Below are 20,204 nucleotides of genomic sequence, written 5' to 3'. Positions count from 1 at the left end.
TATAGTTATCAAACCTGAGGATGGGGTGGGTGGGAGCCTGTAATTTGTAACCAAATCTGATAGATGTTGTGATTACTTGCGACTTGTCTGACGTGGGGACAGTTGTGTGGGACCGAGCCCTTAACCTTTAGAGTCTGTGCTGACTCCGGGTAGTTACTGTTAGACCTGAGTTAAACTGTAGGACACCTGGTCTGTGACCGTAGAGAATTGTCTGGTGTGGAATACCCACACATCTGTCACAAGTGTTCTGTAAGTAGAAGAAAACGCTTTCCTTTCAGCCTGCAAGCCCGGCATGGTATGGTTCCACCCAAATCTGCCATCACCTCTTGTTCCTGCCATGCTTCAGCTGCACCTACTCTTTCCTTGTGGCTGGCTCCTCATGAAGACGTCTAGGAAAGCCTGGGTTATATTAAGACAGAATTGAGACCGACAATACCAGCATTTAGATTTTATTTTATTAAAAACTTAAACCACAGAAACAAAGTGAATGTAAAAACGAGAGAATGGATAAATGGTTAGGTAGGAGAAAACAGATGAACACAGCAATGGTGAGGGGTAGTCCTAATTACTATATCAGCCCCTCCGACCCTTCCTCCCACAGGAAACCAAACTGTGTCATTACAGAGCATAGGAGGGTTGTGCTCTCTTCTGCCCACATGATTTCTCTATTTATAGAAAGCTAGAGAAACCTGCATACGGAGTTTAGAAAAACACTACCAATACCTTAAACTTGTTCTTCAGCCAAAGTAGCTGAAGCAGGCAGGACATATAACTCACTCCAAGAAGGTAATAGTTCGCATAACACCCTTATATGCTCAGTCACCTAGAAGATTGTAGGTATTTTGAATACCTAGGACTTGATCTAGGACAAAGTGGAGGCAGACCTCCTTTTAAATGGTGGATTACCAAGCAGTTGAAAAAGAAATACTGGCAAAACATGCCCATCTAAAATAGTGAGAGCAGAAAGGGAGCCTGAGAAATAAATTCCACCATTCCCAGCCACAGCCTGAGCCCAGGAGACTGGGGGAAGCCAGACAGGTCAGCGGCCAGCACTGACCCCCATCACACTGGGTCCCCCAGCAGGTTGATTTTGTGTCCCTGAAGCAAAGGGAAGTGAGTACCAGACTGATTTCCCAGCCAGAATCAAGAGAGCTGCTGTGGAGGCTCAGAACTGCTGAAGGATCATCTTCCGCTTCAGGTCATGGCTGAACTTGTTCATCTGAAAGAGCTCACTGTCATAAAAGGCAGAGAGGTTGTAGATGTTGATCTGACGAGCCTAAAAGGCGGAAAGATCAAGTGAGCTGTGGGAATGGTCTCCAGAAAGCCCAAGTCCACATGGCCTTAGGTTCGGTGCACTTTCTAAGGCCCATTAGCTGCAGGCCAGGCAGGGCTCCCAGCTCCATTATAGGGAAAGTCAACCAGGGCAGAGGCTGTCTGTGTCAGGGTCAGAAACTAGACATAGGCCTGCTATCTCAGCTGTCAACTACCTTTGAGCTCAGATGAGTTAGTTACTCATTTGACCTGTACTGTCTCCTCTGTAGGATGGGATGACAGTAAAAGGACTTATGGTTTTTGGCTGCTATCAAGACTTTAAGTGCATGGAACAGTACTTAGCACTTTATAAACACTCAATAAATAGCTCTTCATCTAAGATCCACACGCTCACTGACACAGCAAGGACCAAAGATGACTAACAGCTCTCCAGGTAGCCGACACCGCCCTCCCCGCCACCTCCAATCTGTGTCCGTACCTTGTCCACCAAGTCCTTCTCAGGCACTTCAATAATGTCCTGCTGGGCCCCAAAGCGATTACGTTGATACATCACCTGCTCTGCCACTAACTGCTTCAGTATGAAGAGTAATAGCTCATTGTTATCACGACGGAATGAAAGGTAGCGGGCAAAGGTCTGCATGAGAAAAGAGTAAAAGTCACCATTTTTCCCTAATGGGACTCTCAGAATCACTACAGGATGATCAGACCCGCTCCTGCCACACTCTTCACCACAGGTGAGAGCAGGCAGATGAGGAACCTTCTGCAGCCAGGCAGCACGGTAAAGCCTCGCATCTAGGCTAGTGCCTCAGACGCCTAGGTGTGGCTCCTGTGGCCTTGCCTTAGCTCACACCCACCTTCCGCATGCCGCGCATGACGCTGAATTTCTGTGTGTCGATGAAGCTCTCTAGCATCACACGGATGGCCATGTTGACATCATCCTCTATCACGTAGTCCCGTAGGTGGATGCGCGCGTGGGCCTCTGCCATGCGGATCATGGACTCGATGTGCCGCACCGTGATAGGGATGCTGCCTGTAGCCTGGAGAGGAGGAGAGCATCAGTCTTCTCAAGCAAGAAAGAAAGGCAAGGAAAATGGACAGTGGCACTGCTAGCAGCCCCAACTCATCTAACCATCCGCAGGCAGAAGTGCTCAACAGAGCCACCAGGTGAGCTCACACTTTCCATTCCTTCTTAAAGTGTGGTGGTCCCCAGTGGATGCCTATGCTATGGCCTGACACTATTATGCCTGTACATTCTGCTCCCACCAGTTCACTTACATGCATCCCAGAGTCTGTTATACTAGTGGCCAGCTGTCCTTGTTACTGTCATGTACAAGTACTATATAATCCAGTAAGTGAGAAACATAAGAAAATAAAGCTGTTGTTTCTAAGAAAACTAAGTTGAATGCTCTAAGACTTGAAGTTAAAAGGTTAAAAAAATGGGAAAAGTTGCTGTCTTGATTAGGTGGGTGAGAGGTCAGTCTACAAGGATTCTGCATTCCAACTGCTTGCAAGCTGCCTTTAAATCCTCACTTCACTGCAAAACTGAAACTAGTTCAGAGCACTGTGTTCATGTGGATGAAATTTATGCGAAGTCAACATGGAACTTAATCGATGGCCATCAAACGACCTTGGCCCTATACCCACAGAAAAAAACGCAGGCACATTTAAGTGCTGTCTAAAACAAAAGACTTAGGACAGGTATGTTAAGTTTCTTTTTTAAGGTCTTCCTGCTTTATCACTTTTTGTATTAAGTGACTTCGTGGATGGGAAAGCTGCTGCCTGCCTCTCGCCCTGCCCAGCCCTCCAGGTCCCCGGGCCCATACCATGGATTCTTTCCTCAGATCACTGTACATCTTGGCCACCTTGTCCTGGTCCATCTGGTTGAGCTTTGGGTGGACCTTCTCCTTGGCATAGATGATGTACTTCTTCAGGACCTCCTGCGGCAGAGGCTCCACGCCATATGTGTTGGGCATGGCAGGCTCTGGGGCGCCGCCCAGCCCCTCCTCCTCCTTGTTGCTGGGGTGGTGTCTGACATGGCTGCCAACCACAAAACGGGCCAGCATCTCATCCTAAGACAAGAGGGAAGAGAACAAGTAGGAGGGGAAGTCTTGTGGCCTGGCTGAGAAGTCGGCTAGCTGGAAGAAGTGCAGGCTGATGCGCTCGAGAAGGATGTTCTCTCAACACTTATATCCTATGCCTATTATGTGCCAAGCAGCTCCAGGTGCCAGGGTCAACCGGTAAGCATGACTGAACCCTCTCAGAGCTTACCTTCTAGTGAGGGGAGATACACAGTTTTTAAAATTAACTATAGAAAGTAACACATGCTAAGAAGAGAAATAGGGCAATGGGTGAGGACCTGAGGAGAATCTTCTAGCTAAGGCTGCCAGAGTGCCTCTTGTCATCTGACAATCCAGGAAAACAGTATTCCAGGAAAGGAAAAGAACAAGTTCAAAGCCCTGGCATCTTTAAGGTGCGACGTGAGGAGAGCAAGGAGAAGGCACAAGCGCAGAGACGATCTCACAGGGCCAGCAGCCACAGCAAGGATGGTTGACTTTCAAGAGTTACAGGGAAAGTTGCTAGGAAAGGCATGACCCAACATGCTTTCAAAAGATGGGCTCAGGCTAGCTTCTAACTGGTAGTCTAAATGGGAGTGAGAGTGGAAGCCAGGAGACAAACCACGAGACACCGCAGTACTTCAGTCAGAGCAAGAAAAGCTGGGTCTCTAGTTGTAGTAGAGAAGCGGCAAGAAGCAGGTGGACTCAAAAGGTTGGACCAACAGGACTTGGTGGCAGAGTGTGGATGGGTGTTGACTGTGTGGGTGGGTGGCTGGGAAGAGGCGGACAGTGAGGGAAAGAGATATCAAGGATGATTTCTGAACATGAGAAAGAATGAAAACCACCATGGTACATGTGATACCCATTTCTCCATGCCTGGCACAAGATAGGCTCTAAGTCTCACTCGAGTCCCCAGAACTTACTGCACGGAACCTGAGACACAGGGTTGTGTACCTGTACTGGGTCCACTGTGTCCCTCACCACACATAAAATGTCAAAGCGGGAAATGATGGGCTCTGTGAGGTCCACATTTTCTGAGAAGGTCAGTGATGGGTCATAGCGGCCCCCTGTAACACAAAAGCACTCTCCATCAGGGTTCATGCTTCCCCAGATCCTCTTCCTTCTAACCACAAAGAGTTTCCTAATCCCAGTTGTTTCAGTGACAGAAGGGGAAGGACTCTGGCAAAGGAACTAGAAGAGGATGGACTTTCAGTGCCTGCTGTGTCAGGTATTCCAGAAAAGACACAGAAAAGGGACTTTCCCCCAAGCAACAGCCTGAAACAGCCCTGAGACAGAAGAAATAGCCGTCTAGATAGGTGAGGGTACCTGGGATCTCTAAGCACTTGCTGGCTAGGACCAACAACCAACTCCAACCCCACTCAGTCAACACGCTAGAGCCTTCTTCCAGGTCTTTTGAGAAGAATGGTCACAGGTGGTTCTGAGAATATGGCTCAACAAAGACCCAGGGGTCCTACTTCCCTTTAGCAGAACACACAGTAAGAAGTGCTTTTCGTTGCTTATATCCTAACTCAGAGCTGTGACGGGATGAGAGGTGCTACGGGTTCCTAATTCCTGAAGACAGGGTCTGAGTCTTGCCCACTTTAGCAAGCCCTGAGCCCCACTGGCTATCGTGCCCAGTGTACCTATGGGGTTGGCAGCAGCAATGACAGTACAGCGAGCCTGCAAGGAGGTGACAATGCCAGCCTTTGAGATGGAGATACTCTGCTGCTCCATGGCCTCGTGGATGCTGGTTCTGTCCTGGTCATTCATCTGTAAGAGTCAAATGCTTGATTCTCCCCAACACATCCCAGTAACCCTTGTCTCCCCACAACCGAGGGCTAAGCCAACAAACCCTGAATCACACCACTTGCATGAGTGGACCTACCTTGTCAAATTCATCAATAAGACACACTCCTCGATCAGCCAGAACCAGGGCTCCAGCTTCTAAGGTCCACTCCCGGCTGACAGGGTGCCGTTGGACATATGCCGTGAGGCCCACAGCTGAAGCTCCCTGGCCAGTGGTGAAGATGGCACGGCTAGACACTTTCTCAATGTATTTGAGGAACTGAGACTTGGCTGTGCCAGGATCTCCACATAAGAGCACGTTGATGTCGCCTCGCACCTTGTGCTTGCCCCCTGGAAGAGGCAAGGATGGGAACAGAGGGAGTGGGGACAAAAGGGAGGTCAGGAGTATAGGGCTTATCTCCAATTTCTCAGACTATTATGAATGGCAAAGGGATATTCTCTCCAGACAAGGATGCAATACCCTAGGACCAGAAAACCCACTTCTGAGCACTAAACTCAGAAAAATGGGTGTATAAGTATATATAAAGATGTTCTTTGAAAAAATTAGAAGCAATTTAAATGTTCTCCAACTAGAAGGATAAGAAAATATACTATGCTCTACGGACCATGATACAGTAACTTAAAAAAATGAACTTGCTATGTATGCACTAATACCAAAAGATGATGTGTTACTGAGAAAAAGTAAGCTGAGTATTGTATGCATAGTCACTTAGGCACACATACAGGAAACTGTAAATAGAAACATACATGTGTTATGAAACCCTGTTTTCTAAGTATGCATATGAAGCTATGAACAGCCAACGGTCGGGGAGTACATACAGCACACTGATGAGAGGAGTAACCTACAGGAAAGGGACTAGGATTAGAAAGAATGGTCAACAGTGACTTTGGCCTTTCTGTGACATCTAACAATTTAAGAGAATATAATGTAAATACATGTTCGAGTATTACTTTTATAGTTAAAACTTAACTTAAAAGGTAAAAGTTTTTTAAATAAAAGAGTAACAAAGGTGAATTTGCTAAAATCACAAAGGAAGACAGTAGTGGAGCTAGGGACACCCTGATGCTCAAATTGCCAGGTCCACGGGCTATGTTCCCCTGTGATGACCAAGCCGCAGTCTGGCCTCTTCTTAACACATGCTTTCTCCTCTAGCACCAGGGCTTTAAATACAGAGTCCCACCTCATCTGACACCTAGAACCTGGCTCCTACGGAATTACACAATGGTCCCCAACCTTTTTGGCACCAGGGACCCGTGCTCCTATGAGAATCTAATGCCTGATGATGAGAGGTGGAGCTGAGGTGGTGATGCTAGTGCTGGGGAGTGGCTGCAAATCCGGATGAAGCTTTGCTTGCCTGCCACTCACCTCCTGCTGTGTGGCCGGGTTCCTAATAGGCCATAGACCAGTACAGGTCCATGGCCCAAGGGTTGGGGATCCCTGCTATAAGAGGCTGCTCACCTGGGTTTTTCGGCTCTCCTCCAAAAAGAGCCAGCGCCAGGCCTCTCTTGATGTCTTCATGCCCGTAGATGGAAGGAGCAATACTGGCAAAAATCTAAGGAAGGGAGGGAGAACCATGAGAACAGGATCTCTGCTCTCAAGTCCCTGCCAACTTGACATGCACAGATCACCCAAGTGTTCCGTCCGGTCTCAGGGGATTAGGATGTCTCCAACCCTAAAGTACTTCCTACCTACTCCACCGGGCCCTGGCATTAAGCCCTGCCCTCTGCCTTAGGGCCTTGTCATTAGTTGGCTCTGAGAATCACAGAACTTTAGAGCTTAAAAGAACTTCGGTCTGACTCCTTTATGTTGTCCCAGTTCAGAAAGGACTACCCCAAGGTTGCAGACCAAGACACAGGCTTGGACAGCAGGAAGATCTGTGGCCTGCCTGAGTCTCAGTTTCCTCAAATGGAAAAGAGATACTACCCAATTCACAGGAGTATGTGAGCTCTAAGTGAGGCATTTATACAAGTGTCAGCTCCTGACTGGGCTGTGATGGAGAAAGATGATAAATACTAAGTCTGGCATAGAAACAAACGAAGTTCCTTCAATGGATGAAGGGATAAAGATGTAGTACATATATAAAATGGAATACTACTCAGCCACGAGAAGATGAAATATCTGTGACATAAATGGATCTTAGAGTATCATATCGCAGAGTGCAGCAGCCCCACAGGACCTCCACCTGCCTTCTCCCCGATCTGCTGGTCCTTTGAGAGGCTGACAATCATCTTCACATCTTCATCAGTCAGTTCTCCTACGGCAACCTTGTTGTCCTTCTTGGACACGTGGTTGGCTAAGATGACTGTGGCAAAGACAGGGAAGCCATTGGCAGTGTTGAGGGAGCCATCATAGTTGTTGTGGTAGATGCCAGTCAGTTCCTGGGGAATGGGGAGACCATGTGGTCAGGGGGACTGGCCCAGGGTCAAAGTGGGAGCTGGGCCCACCTCCACACCTGGTTTCATCCAGTTATTTCTCTTCCAACTCCTCCATGCTACAGACAAGAGAAACTAGCAAATCTAAAGCACAATTAGTCCTCAACCCAGTGTTCCAGCTGGCCAGTCCAGTACAAGGAGCGACTTAAGAACTCATCTCAGCCGACTACTCGGCTGTCATTAATCCCTCCCTGCTGCGCCACAAATGCTCAAACTTCCTTAAGCAACTCAGTTCCCTCCCGGCCTACTCCTGGTCACGTACTATCTCATCTCCTGGTTTGCAGCTGTCCACCAGATCAGCGAGGAGAATAGCATCCTTGGAACGGGGCAGCCGGCCAGCCGCCACTTTGCCGGGACTCTCCTGAATGCGGATGCGCTGGTAGTTTTGATAGATGGTCTGCAAGGGACAAACAAACAGTCACAGGGCCTGTCCTTGTGTGGCAGACTTCAAGGACTGAATTAAGTTGCCTGACCTTGACTGTGGCCCCATGACAGAGAGAGCAGTTAGTGTTGTTATTCTCATCTAATGACTAGGAAACAGAACCAAAGACGACAGGGAGTGAGCCCACTGCGACCAGCATATGAGCAGACAGTCCTCACTCCTACTACCACCCCTCTGGATAAGTCCTTACTGCTGGACAGTCAAGCACCTATTAACATGCCACAAAGCTAAGCCCTTATGTGTATAATGCTGGAGCCAGGCTGCCTAGTTTCAGATCCTGGCCCTGTGGCTTATACTGTGTGATCTTAGGCAAGCGAATCAATCTCTCTGCACCTTCTCTGTAATACTAATTCTCTGGAATGCTAATACTGCCAACTGCAACATTCCAGTGAGGCTTAAATCAAGTAATACATACAAAACACTTAAATTGATGCCTGAGAAATGGCAAATTATATTAGTTTGGGCTGACTGTCAAGCATCATATGCCACCACTGTGCCATGCGATTTAATGTCTTATTTAACTTACTATCTAGAAAAGAGACCACATAATACAGCAGTTAAAAGCATAAACTCTGGGTCAAAATGCCTAACTTCTAATCCTGAGTCACTTCCTGGCGGGGGAAAGCCAGCCAGTTTCTTCATTGGTAAAACGGGGTAACAGTACCTGCCATATAGCATATGATGAAAACTGTTTCACCTGGCACCTGGCAAGTAAGTACTCCAGAAATGTCAGCTATAATTATTAATCCTCTACTAATTACTGTCTTAAGTTCCCTAGAAGCGGAGCCCCAAACTCTGCTCTGGTGCAAGAGACATTTGTGAAAGTGGAATGTGTAAAGAAGGAAAGCTAGACAGGAAAGGGAAACCTGGGCAGAGGCATGGGCTCAGCTGAAGTCCAGTTTTGCAGGTGTCTCCACCAGGCTTGGCACACTTAAACTTTTAAGCAGATTTTTAGCAGTAGGATCACAAGTACAACCTCCCAGGCATCTTCTGGCAAGGTGGCTCCAATAGGGCACTTCTCAGAAGCATAGAGCAGTAGAGGTCAGCAGCCAACACTCAGGGCCACCAGGCACAAAGGCTGTCTAGGCATGGACTGCAAGTACCATGATGACCTCAACTTTAAGATGAAGTTGTTCAAGTACAAAAGCATATGTTACCTGCCTGGGGTCTTAAGGTCCAAAGGCTTCTGGTAGCATCTCTTGAAGAGGGCATAATAGTGTCTAGGTGGTTACAATCCTGGTGTCCCCAACCAAACATCCAGAGATGTGGGTACCAGATATGTCAAGAGGAAGTCTCAATGGGACTGCAGGTGCCTCACGGAATGAGGGACTAGAAAGCAGTTGCCCTACTAAGGGTGCAGTTTACCCAGATCTTCCTATTTTTCAAGAGAAGCCAAAAACTTGGTTGTTTTAAACAAATCATCTCATATTTAAATACTGACTTGAATTTTTAAAAATACGTGGGCCAAACTGAACATGTTGGCCGACAAATCTGGTTGGCCCCAGGTGTGGCTAATATACGATGCCTTCTTGCTTCCCTCGGCTGCCCATGCTGGTTTCCAAACTGTCTAAGAGGTTAGGCAGGCCCTGAGTACTGGGGACCCCTCAGATATGAATGACAGCCAACAGCCAGTGCTGTGTGCTTGCTCACCTCTTCCATGTTGACTTCAAAAGGGCCAGCTGACTGGCACTCAGGGCAGGAGCCGGGCTTCACCTCTTGGTTCTGTGACTGACAGAAGGGCCCTAGTACGAAGCTACACTTGTTGCAATTGTACTTGACCATGCTAAGCTGGGGCAGAACACCTGTGCAACTGGTCACTACCCCGCTGGTGCGAATCAGTTGGTTCAGGTGCAGCTGCCTGTGGAGATGAGAGGGCACATCAGAGGCCTGGAGCCCCAATGCTTGACCCATGCCCTCTGGAGAGGAGTTCCATGTGAAGGCATTCTAATATAAGATCCCAAAAATTCAGGGCCCATTGCCACCAGATCCCTTGTACCCCACCCCTGTGCAAGCCAGAACTCAGAAGTGAGGGCTTTCCTTGGCTGCAGCCGTCTACCCACACCACCCTCTTGAATGCTGCCTGAACTAGAGTACAGAGGACCAGACCTCAGCCCCCACTTTGCCCTCAGCTCACCTCAGTGAGCGCAGCTCCTCTACCAGAGGCAGGTGGGAGATGCGCACATGGATGCGGCTGGCTATACGGTCATACTTGGGGTACATGGCCAGCACAACCTCCAGGGCAGCCTCGTCAAAGATCTGCAGCAGCTCTGCTGGTGCCTCTGGCAGGAAGTATGCCAGGACATGCTCCCTGGCTGCCAGGTCCTCATAGTTCACCACCAGGCTCTCCCGGTTCTCTAGAAGCAGGAACAGAGACTGAGCACTGAGTCAGAGAAGGCAATTTCCATCTCACTGTGCGAGGAGCCTGCTCACCCAAATCCTTGACTTCGAGCAGGAAAGCTTAGCTCTCATTTCTAAGGCCACCTTGCTTTAGCTATGTGACTTAGATTTAGAGACACATCCTGAGCCTCAACTTCCTAATCTATAAAATGGAGATGTCACACAGGGTACAAAGTCACTGGAGAGATTAAGTAAAATAACACATGTAGAATACCTAGTACAGCAGGGTTGCAACTCGAAATGCCTGCAATGGCCAGGAAAGAAACCAATGAATAAACTGTGTCAAATTTAAGACAAATAGAGTAGAGGGGACAACAGGAAACCAAGATTTGCATGTCTCCTTTTAAAATTAATTCCTGTCACAGAGAAATATGCCGTTGCTTTCTGATCAAAGTAGTAATCAGGTCTTTAGGTAAAATCTGCCAAATTTTAAGCATGTTAGAAAACACTCCATGGACAGTTGGCTGGAGCATCCTAGTACAGACTCACAATACTTTTCGTATTTGTCTGAAAGATGGACATCATGGGTGCCAGGTAATAGCTCCTGTCAAGCAACAGGCAAGTAATTTAATGTTCCTTGTACTTCATGTCTCTATTAAATGTGCCCTTACAGGGCCAAAGCAATAACTTCTGCAGGAGAGTTTTGTAAGGTGAACTATAGTAAACAGAGGCTGGAAGTACAGAAGCCTCACCTTTACACATGTCACTGATGCGCTCCTTAAAGACGTTGTGGCCATGGCTGTCCACATGAGTGCGCAAGAAGTTCTTGAAGCGGTGGTGTATCTCCAGCCGGGGCCCTGCCATGCTCACCCACTCGCGCACAGAGTGGCCCTTCAGGTCCTCCAGATTCTCAATACTCTCGATCATCTCCTCATCCTCCTCACCGTCCTCTGTGGCCCGCTCCACCTGGCGGCGCTTCCGAGCAGGGCGCTCTTCATCCTCCTCATCGCTGTCTGAGGGTGAAAGGAATGTCCTCGAGTTAAGTCTTCCTGAGCACTCCTTCCCAGCTCCCCTCAGCACTGTAAGCAGGACCAGCCCTCGGGGGTGCAGACATCTCAACCTACCATATAGAAGCCCGCGGCGCATGCGGCCCAGGCCCCGGCCAGCCTCACGGTCACGCTGCCGCATGGCCCGCTCCGCTGCTTCTCTCTGACTGGCTGTCAGCTCTTCTACATCCTCATCATCCAGAGCCAGTCCATCAGCCTCGTAAGTGTCCAGCTCTGGGATGGCTCGGTAGTCCCTGAGAGACCCCCAAATGTTAGCATTTAAAAACAAAAACAAAACAACCCCAACACAACCCAGGAACTTGGTCTGGTCCAGGAGGCTTAGGAGCCCTGGCCTGAGCAAGCCTGAAGAGTCTCCAGGCCAAAAACAGAGAAGGCTCAAAAGGATCTCCAATGGATAAACCAAGTGTGGTCTACCCATACAATGGACTAGTATTCAGTCTCCAAAAGGAAGCAAAGTCTGATCCATGCTACGACATGGATGAACTTTGAGGACACTGTGCTCAGTGAAGTAGGCAAGTCATAAAAAGATATATAATGTATAATTCAGTTAGGCAAGATAAAAAAATTCTGGAGATGGTGGTGATGGTCGCATAATCTGAGTGTACTTAATGTCACTGAACTGGACACTTAAAAATGGTTAAGATGGGAAATTTTATGTATGTTTATTTTTTCCCCAATAAAAAGAAAGGGGGGGGGAGGGCTCACCATTCAGCTTTAAGCACCCAATAAGAATTGGAGGAACCACAAAACCTTCACACAGAAAGGTCTTTCAGAGAGCCAACCCCAGCTCCCCCACAGGGTAGGAATTCTCTCTCTCTCTGACAATGCCAAACTCCTTTTAAGTCCTGAGGTCTTTTATTCACATCAGCCAAATCAGCCTCTCTGAAATGCCCACCCACTGGCTCAAGCCTCTCAGCTCCTCTAAGACCACCCCTCCCCAACCTCCACCCACCCCCCACCTCCCCCACCCCCTCCCCCCTGCAAGGACTCATTTTCCACAGTATCATCAGTTTATTTAAAGGGTAAATGCCTTAAAAAGGAACTCCTGAGGGCAAAGCCCTGCTCTCTCTTTTCTGCAATTCCTGGAGGTGGACACCATTGTTCCACCTAAAAGATGAGGAAAATTAGCATTAGGGGATGATGTGTCTTTTGCCAATGGTCACTCAGCAGAGCTAGGTGTCAAAATACAGTCTAACCACAAATCTCAAGCTTGTTCCCTGATACCACATTGCCTCCCCAAGATAATCCTCTTAGAATTCTCTTTTTTTCAGGTACGTGGTGATCAGGGGACTACTACTATTTGGGTTTTTTTATTTGTTTTTTGCAGTAAACTGTCAAACTACATTCTCAGAACAAGTAATCCCATTGTGGTGATACCAGAAACAGTACCCAGAGCCAGGTAAATTCCTGGACTGATCCGTTTCTGAATTCTTAAATTCTCAGGTAAAAGGTATCTGACTCCTCAAAAAAATTTTAAGTCACATGAAATGTCCTCAGTGAAATTCTAATTGGGCCATTAAAAAACTGGTAAATTGGACTTCATCAAAATTAAAAACTTTTTCTCAAAATATACTATTTATAAAATAAAAAAGATGGACCGTAGATTGAGGAGAAAACATTTGCAAATCATGGATCGGATGAATAACTTGTATCCAGAATAAATTTTAAAAGACTCTTACAACTCAATAATAAATAATGACCCATTTTCCCAAAGATATGTAAATGTCCAACAAGCATGTTAAAAAGTACTCCATATCATTAATCATCAGAGAAAGGTAAATTAAAACACTAATGAGATACCACCTCACATCCATTAGGATGGCTATTATCAAAAACCAGAAAGTAACAGGTGTGGAGAAATGGGAACCTTCATATATCACTTGTGGGAATGTAAAATGGTACAGCTGCTTTGGAAAACAGTCTAGCAGTTCCTCAAAAGAGTAATCACAGATATAACCCAGCAATTTCATCCCTTGATAGTTGCTAAAGAGAATTAAAAACATATGTTCACATCAAAACTTCATAGCAATATTATTCATAACCGCACCAAAGTGCAAAGGACCTAATGTTTATCAACTGATTACGAATAAAACGTGGTCTTGCCAGACAATGGAACATTATTCAGCAACAAAAAAGAATGAAGTACTGACACATGCTAAAACACAGATGGACTTTGCAAACCACACTAATGCAAAAAAGTCTATCATAAAAGGTCATGTATTATGATTCCATTTGTGTGAAATGGTCAGAATTGGCAAACCTGAAGAGACAGAAAGTTAGATTATTGGCTGCTTAGGAGTAGGATGGGAACCAGGAGTAACTGTAAACAGGCACAAACGGTTTTACTGGGATGAACGTTCCCAAACAAGGAAATGTTCTAAAACTAAAGTGTAGCGATAGTTGCCAAACTCAGAAGACTGACTAAAAAGCAATGAACTGTATTCTTACGAAGAGTGAATTTTATAATATATAAATTATAGATCAGTAAACTTCCTTAAAAATCCACAAAAACAAAGTCTAACTGGGCCCAGCTACCAGAGGTAGCCTCAGGTAACTATCAAGAGGTCCCTGCAAAGGGCCTCTCCTCTCATTCTCTGAAGGGAAAAAGCAAGGAGATGGAAACAGGGAGTAGAGGATAAGGGAGGATAAGAATAATTCCACACTGCACAAGGACCCATCCAGGGCTGATTTGTCCCAAGACTCCTTATTCCCTCTACAGTCTGGCATATACTGCACACCCAGTACAGGGCGGCAGTGCTTAAAGCAAAGATCCAAATGGTCCAGAGTGCCCTTGACAGTTTATAAGATGGCTCACAAAGGGCACTCCTTGTGGAATGTGGGATGGCCTGTACTGTCCTTTTCACACACACCAAGTTTGGAACCCCAAGTCCCAAAAAAGAAAGGCCCAAAGGAGGCTCCTGGGCATTCACACGATTCTACTGACGCATCTACCAAATCCTGGTTGTAAATATGGGGTAAGGCTGCAGTAGAAATCTAACTTTGCTTCCTTGTAGAGCTTACTCTACTGTCTTAGCGTTAAGCCTCAGTAACCTTTAATACATGTTTATAAATTTACTAATAAGTGTGAAAATATCTAATATAAGCTCTGGTACAGATTAGGCACAAATAACTATTTGCTGAATTGAATCTAAATCGTAGTTAATCAGCCACATTCTGTTTTTTTTTTTTTTTTTTTTTTGAAGCTACAGAAAAACTCGGCTGCCTGCTTCCTGTCCTCCCCAGTTGGCAGCCTGATGTGATCCACCAGGTTAGAGACCCCTTGCATCCCCTGGAGTACACATCTTATGGAGTTGGGGCTATCCAGGCCTTAGGGTGTAGTCGTAGATACAGCAAGTTACATGGACCTCCCTTGTGGCCCCATGAACCTGTCTCTCTTCCCCCATACCTGAACCAAGATTCTCCCAAGGGCAAGATACTCTAATTTGTCTGCTTCCCAGAACCCAAAGCAAGGTTGCTGACACAAAATGGGCTCTCTGCAAAACTATCTGCTGAGTTCGGGATGAAAGTACCTCTCCATGCCATCTCCGATAAGTTCCTCTCCATCCTCTTCCTCTAGGGGCCCCTCTGTGCCTAGCAGCCCCTCAGATTCATCCTCAAAGGGAGGAAGGTCTCGGCCAGGGCTAGAGGTCAGGGCATCTGTGCGCCGGGAGCTTCGCCTAGGGCTGGAGGCGAGAGGATCATTGCTTCGCCGACGCCGAGCTGGGCTGGAGGCCACGGTGAAAGACTCAGATGATTCCTGCAAGTGAAGATCAAGAAAGTGAGGGTTGACTTAGTTTCCTGTAAGGTGGTCCTCCCTACCAATTACCCTGTGTGCCCTCCACCACACCAATCCCCTTGCAGCCTCAAGACTTTGCACTTGCTGTTCCCCCTACATGGAATGGTCTCTGAGCTGAGCCAAGGGTTTCTCACACATGAACCAGCTTAGATATCACGTCCTCAAACATCCAGTCATTCATAATACCCTGTTTTCTCCATGACAAATAACTAGGATACCTCATTTATGTACCTATTTATAGTCTATTCCTCTCAGTAGCATGCATTCCCACCCATGTGAGCACCAATATTGTGCCAGACACCTCTATACAAGGGCAACAAACACAAAAGATCTGATACTTAGAGGTTGGTGGAGGGGTCAGACAGCAAACAAGACAAAAAGACCAAAAAAAAAAAAATTACAATAAGGACTGCACAAAGATGCAGGACCCTGTTTTGTGTACACCCAGCACCACGCACAGAGAGGGCGTCCGACAAGCATGTGAAGAGTGACTAAATGATAGTGGCCAGGCGGGCTGGGTTCGTTCGGGAGACTAACTCTCTCAGTCAGGGGTATGGGAGGCGGCATTATCAGGACTTGATTGGTGTGGGGCCCGCTGGCTTTGCACATCCCAAGAGAAATCAGTTCCCAGCCAAAGCCCAGCGGCCTAACCCCAACTGCAAGAACGATCTCGGACGGGCGCAGAAGAGCAGACAAGAATGAGGACGAGAGGCGCTTAGTGCCTCCCTACGCCGCGCTGCCCTTGTTGCTGGCACGCGCCCCGCACTGTCCGCGCCCCAAGCCGTGAAGATGTGCGGGCCACGGAGACCAATATCGCGCCCCGCACGCGCACACTCACCGCCATTTCAGCGCCGCGCTCCACTCCACTTCTTCGACAACCAGTTTTCGCGCGAAAAGTGGCTCACGTGACCTGCCCGAGCCGGGGAAGCGTCTGACGGAACATGGCGTCATGACGTCCGCACCTACTTGCGTCACTCAGGCGCGCGGGGGGCGGACGCGTCCACGATGGCTGAAGACCCCGCCCACGAAACCCGGAAGCGCCCTGCTCAGGAGGTACGCGGCCGCGGGCGCAGCGCTACCCTGACCAGAGGTTTGGGAGCTGAAGCTGCTGGTGCGAGCACTTAAGACCAGCTCCACTTGCTGACTGCCTGACCTTGGTCACGGTTTGGCCGTTTTATAGATGAGGCAACTGAGGTTTAGAGCCTTGTTTTCTGAGGTCTTTTTACCGTCTGAGTGGATAGTCAGTTTCAGCTTCTCCAAAAGCTCTGAGGCTGATTACTTCAAGCACAGAAACGCTCCAGGATTGTAGACAGCCGCTTCTGATGTTATAGTAGGAGTTAGCCTCACCAAGAGGAGCAAAATGCAGGGATGTTCTAAATATAGGAAGAACGACGTTTATAAAGATGTAGTGAGCATGGCACAGTGATGATCTGCAAGCAATGCCACAGTTCCGATTACACAGCTTGTGATGCCCAGGAAGACCAAGACTTGAGGTTGGAGAGCCCAGCTCACAAAAAGTTCTCCAAGTCTTTCTAGGGAGTTGAAGCTTTATTCTGAGGGCAATGGAGAGGCACAGAAGGGTTTTGAGCAGGTGAGAGGATAACCAATGTGGGTTTTAGGAGAATACTTTAGGCTGCCCCTGGGAGATGGATTGAACCAGGTTGGAGGTGTTGCTGCGGTTTTTCCTCCAGTTACGTGTGGCTCCAGCTAAGGCAGGTCCCTTGGTGAGCTGGGGGAGGGGATGGGCTGGATCTCAGCCCTCTTGATATTTTTGTGCAGTGAATAAATATCTCTGAGTGGGACCCAGAATATAGGGCAGGGGGGATGATGAGGGCTGAAAATATCCAAGAGACATTTAGGAGATGGACAACAAAAGGGAGGCATCCAGGATAATACCAGGATTCTGCTTAGGAGATGAAGTGGATGATGGCATCACCTCTGAGACACAGAATGCAGGAGGAAGACAAGTTTTGGGAGAAAGATGATGAGTTTATTTCTGGCTGGCTGCGTTGGACATGGCCTCTGAGGCTCAAGAGGGAGTTTGTGTCATAGCCATAGATGGCCTTAGGAGTGGTTGTATAACCAGATAGTGCAGTAAGGAGAGAAGGCCCAGACCTGGGACCCAGGAAACTTTAACAGATAAGAGGCACCCAGGATGCTGGACAGGAGTTAGGATATTGGGAGCCACTAAGGGAGAAGCCAGAGAAGAGATGGTGAGTGGGATTCTATTATCTATTTCAGCATAACAAATTAAATGGAAATCTAGCAGGTAAAAACAATTGCCATGTATTACCTCAGTAGCTGTGGGTCTGGATGTGGGCTCCGCTTAGCTGGTTCCTCTGCCTCAAGAACTCACAGCCTGCACTGGTGGTGCTGGCCAGAGCCCTGGTCTAATCTGAAGACTCGGCTCAGGCAGGCCCTGCTTTCAAGCTCCCTCATGTGGCAAGATTAAGTTCCTCCTAGATGGTAGGAGGGTTTCATACTGGCTCTTGGGTGGGGGCCTTCTCAGTTTGCCATGTGAGCCTCTCTGTAGGGCATCTCACAAATTAGCAGCTGGCTTTGTTTAGAGCAAGTGAACAAGAGGGTGAGAGAGGCCATACACAACAGAGTCCATGTTCTGGAAGTAACATTCCATCACTTTTGCCATATTCTGTTTATTAGAAGTAAGTCACTAGGTTCAGCCCGCTGTCAAGAAGAGGAGATCACTGGAGGCTACTTGGAGGCTGCCAACCAGGGGAGACAAGGTGGTAGATGGAAACAGCAGGTGACAAGCTGCCAAGAAGTCAAGTTTGGCAAGGACCAGAAGCCAATGGGTGGCCCTGGCAAGAGCCAGTCCATGCCATAATCAGTGTCAGACACCACATTGCAGTATGTTAAGGAGTAGGGTGCAGGGAGGTAAGAAAGGTGAATTTGGACAATTATTTGGAGAAGTTGGGATATGGGCAGTATAAAACTGGAGTGTGATGTGGGTCTTTTTTTTGAGATAAGAGACACTTGAGCATGTTTAAATGCTAATGGGAGGAGGGAGAAGAAATGGCAAGATGGAAAAGGGTGGGGGCAGTCTCTATTATGGCCTGCAATGATCTCTACTTCTGGTATTTGCACCTTGGTGTGATCTCCTACATTATACCAGAGTTGGTCCGCATGACCAGCAGCATATGACAAGTGATTAGATGTTCTTCAGAGACTAAATTATAAAAAGCTTTGTTGCTTTGCTTTCCTCTCTCCCTCTTCATCAAATAACTCACTCTAAGGGAAGCTGGCTGCCATGTCCTGAGGACACACAGGCAGCCCTGTGGCAAGCCTACAGAGTGAGGACCCAGCCAATAGCCATGTCGGACTCACTCTGGATGCACATCACCTTGGGGTTTTATTTTGCTCACATCAGTGGGCATCTAGCACTAACATGATCAAGGACAAGTCTCCTTCTCAACTTCCTGTTTCATCATCTTCAGCCTGCGGCTTTCATTCTCAAGATCTCAGAATGGCTCTCCTTTCCCTCCCGCCACCCCCAAGGCATTGTATCTGATAAATGATGCAGCTCATTTCTGATAAAGCTTAGCCTTTTCCCTTATTTGTCAGCTGGTCATGAGTGACCCCCCCCCCCAACCCCAAGTCAGCTGTAGGTGTGAACAAGGGAGAGGCACTGGTGTGACAGCGATAGATGATGTACATCTACAATGGGTCACTTAACAGTCTTAACAGTGGATGACTGCTGGGCCCACCTGAACTCACGACTTCGTGGGCCTGATAGAACTCAATTTATCAGGGGCAGCTCTTCCCTCACAGTCACTTGATGTCCCCTGGTCATCTCTACCAGGGTGCAGTAGCCTGGCAGAGTTGTATTTTGAATTCATATATAGTTTTCTGCTGTAGATGTCCTGGCCTTGCTCTAGAACCCTAGGGGTCTACACTGTGGTTTCCCCATATGAAAGAAAAACAGCAAAATGGAGTTGGTATTGGAGATAGCAATCTAAAATGGAGCCAGGAGTCTTCTATGAAGGTAAGCTAATATACCCTCTCTATATGAAACTGAACTGTTGAACTGGGCTAAACCAAATGGCTACATCCTGATACAGTTCATGGAACTGGCTCTGCATCATTGAACTCTATTAAAAAATAAAATTTTCACCTAGCAATAGATATAAGCAATTAATTATGTATAGTATAGTGTAAGTCTCCTTGCCAGCACCCAGTCACACACAGCTTTTTCAACGCAGCTTGTGTAATCTCTTTAGAAGCCCCCCTTTTTTTTTGTCTTTATAAACTGTCTTTTTCTTTCCTCTTCAGAACACAGTTGGGTTTCTACCCTAATCTGTCTCCAGGATTTGCAATTCTAAAAAAAAGACAAGACAAGACAGACCAGACCAGACCCCCAAATAAAGCTTTCATAGTTCCAGTTCCAGTCAAAACTGATTGATATTACGTGGTCTCAGAAGTAGGATCCAGAATGACTTGCTTCCTCCTCCTATGTCTCTGTGGATTCGAGTAAGGTACTTTTAAAAATCCATTACACTATCCTGGTCCTGGGTCCTTGTGGTAAGTCCTCCCAGACCTGAACCTCCTGCCTCAGCTGAGCTTCAGGCTCTATCTGGATGTCCTCTGTTCCTGGCTTTCTGTCTACGGGACTTACGGCGCTCATTTGGTAATTACTCTTTTGAAAAATGGGAAATATGCTTCTTGAGAGGCTGCTGAACAGCCACTTTCTGGAACTCCTACTTGATTTATGTACAAAAATTACAGGTCCCCATCTTGTAAATTTCTGTCTCTCTGGATCATAATCACCCAGGAGGATTTACAGTTAAACTGGCCACATTGGGGCTCTTTTGAAATCCCCAAGTTAATCTATCTGTGCAGTCAGTTGGAAAAAGACTGAAAAACTAAGCACCCTGAAATGGAATGCATATTTTAATTTGCATTTTGAGGCCTCCAAACATATAAGTAATTCAAAGGTTGCTTCCCTCCAAGACAAATTCTAAATTAACCAAAGTAAATTC

At 47.3% G+C, this 20,204-nt stretch overlaps 1 protein-coding gene across 1 annotated transcript; it reads right to left on the bottom strand.

The window, feature by feature from the left end:
- Positions 1–433: 433 nt before the first annotated feature.
- On the bottom strand, positions 434–16,146 carry MCM2 (minichromosome maintenance complex component 2). Its single transcript, XM_016121963.2, has 16 exons — positions 16,046–16,146; positions 14,942–15,168; positions 11,469–11,644; positions 11,097–11,357; positions 10,142–10,361; positions 9,658–9,865; positions 7,828–7,962; positions 7,320–7,511; positions 6,592–6,685; positions 5,212–5,462; positions 4,970–5,096; positions 4,281–4,393; positions 3,096–3,341; positions 2,127–2,309; positions 1,751–1,906; positions 434–1,276 (listed from the first exon to the last, which is right to left on the bottom strand). The coding sequence occupies exons 1-16, from the start codon at positions 16,049–16,051 to the stop codon at positions 1,166–1,168; spliced, it is 2,706 nt and encodes a 901-aa protein (XP_015977449.1). The 5' UTR covers positions 16,052–16,146; the 3' UTR covers positions 434–1,165.
- Between the last annotated feature and the right edge of the window lie 4,058 nt (positions 16,147–20,204).

This window comes from Rousettus aegyptiacus, unplaced genomic scaffold (genome assembly GCF_014176215.1).
Source record: "Rousettus aegyptiacus isolate mRouAeg1 unplaced genomic scaffold, mRouAeg1.p scaffold_m13_p_12, whole genome shotgun sequence".
NCBI lineage: Eukaryota > Metazoa > Chordata > Mammalia > Chiroptera > Pteropodidae > Rousettus > Rousettus aegyptiacus.
This window is presented reverse-complemented; position numbering and strand designations above follow the sequence as displayed.

Excerpts from the sequence above, each read along its gene's own strand:
- MCM2 (XM_016121963.2), bottom strand. Across the intron at positions 7,963-9,657 it reads TTGAAGTCAACATGGAAGAG|ACCATCTATCAAAACTACCA; the intron begins GTGAGCAAGCAC and ends TGTCCCTTGCAG. Across the intron at positions 3,342-4,280 it reads ACACAGTGGACCCAGTACAG|GATGAGATGCTGGCCCGTTT; the intron begins GTACACAACCCT and ends CTCTTGTCTTAG.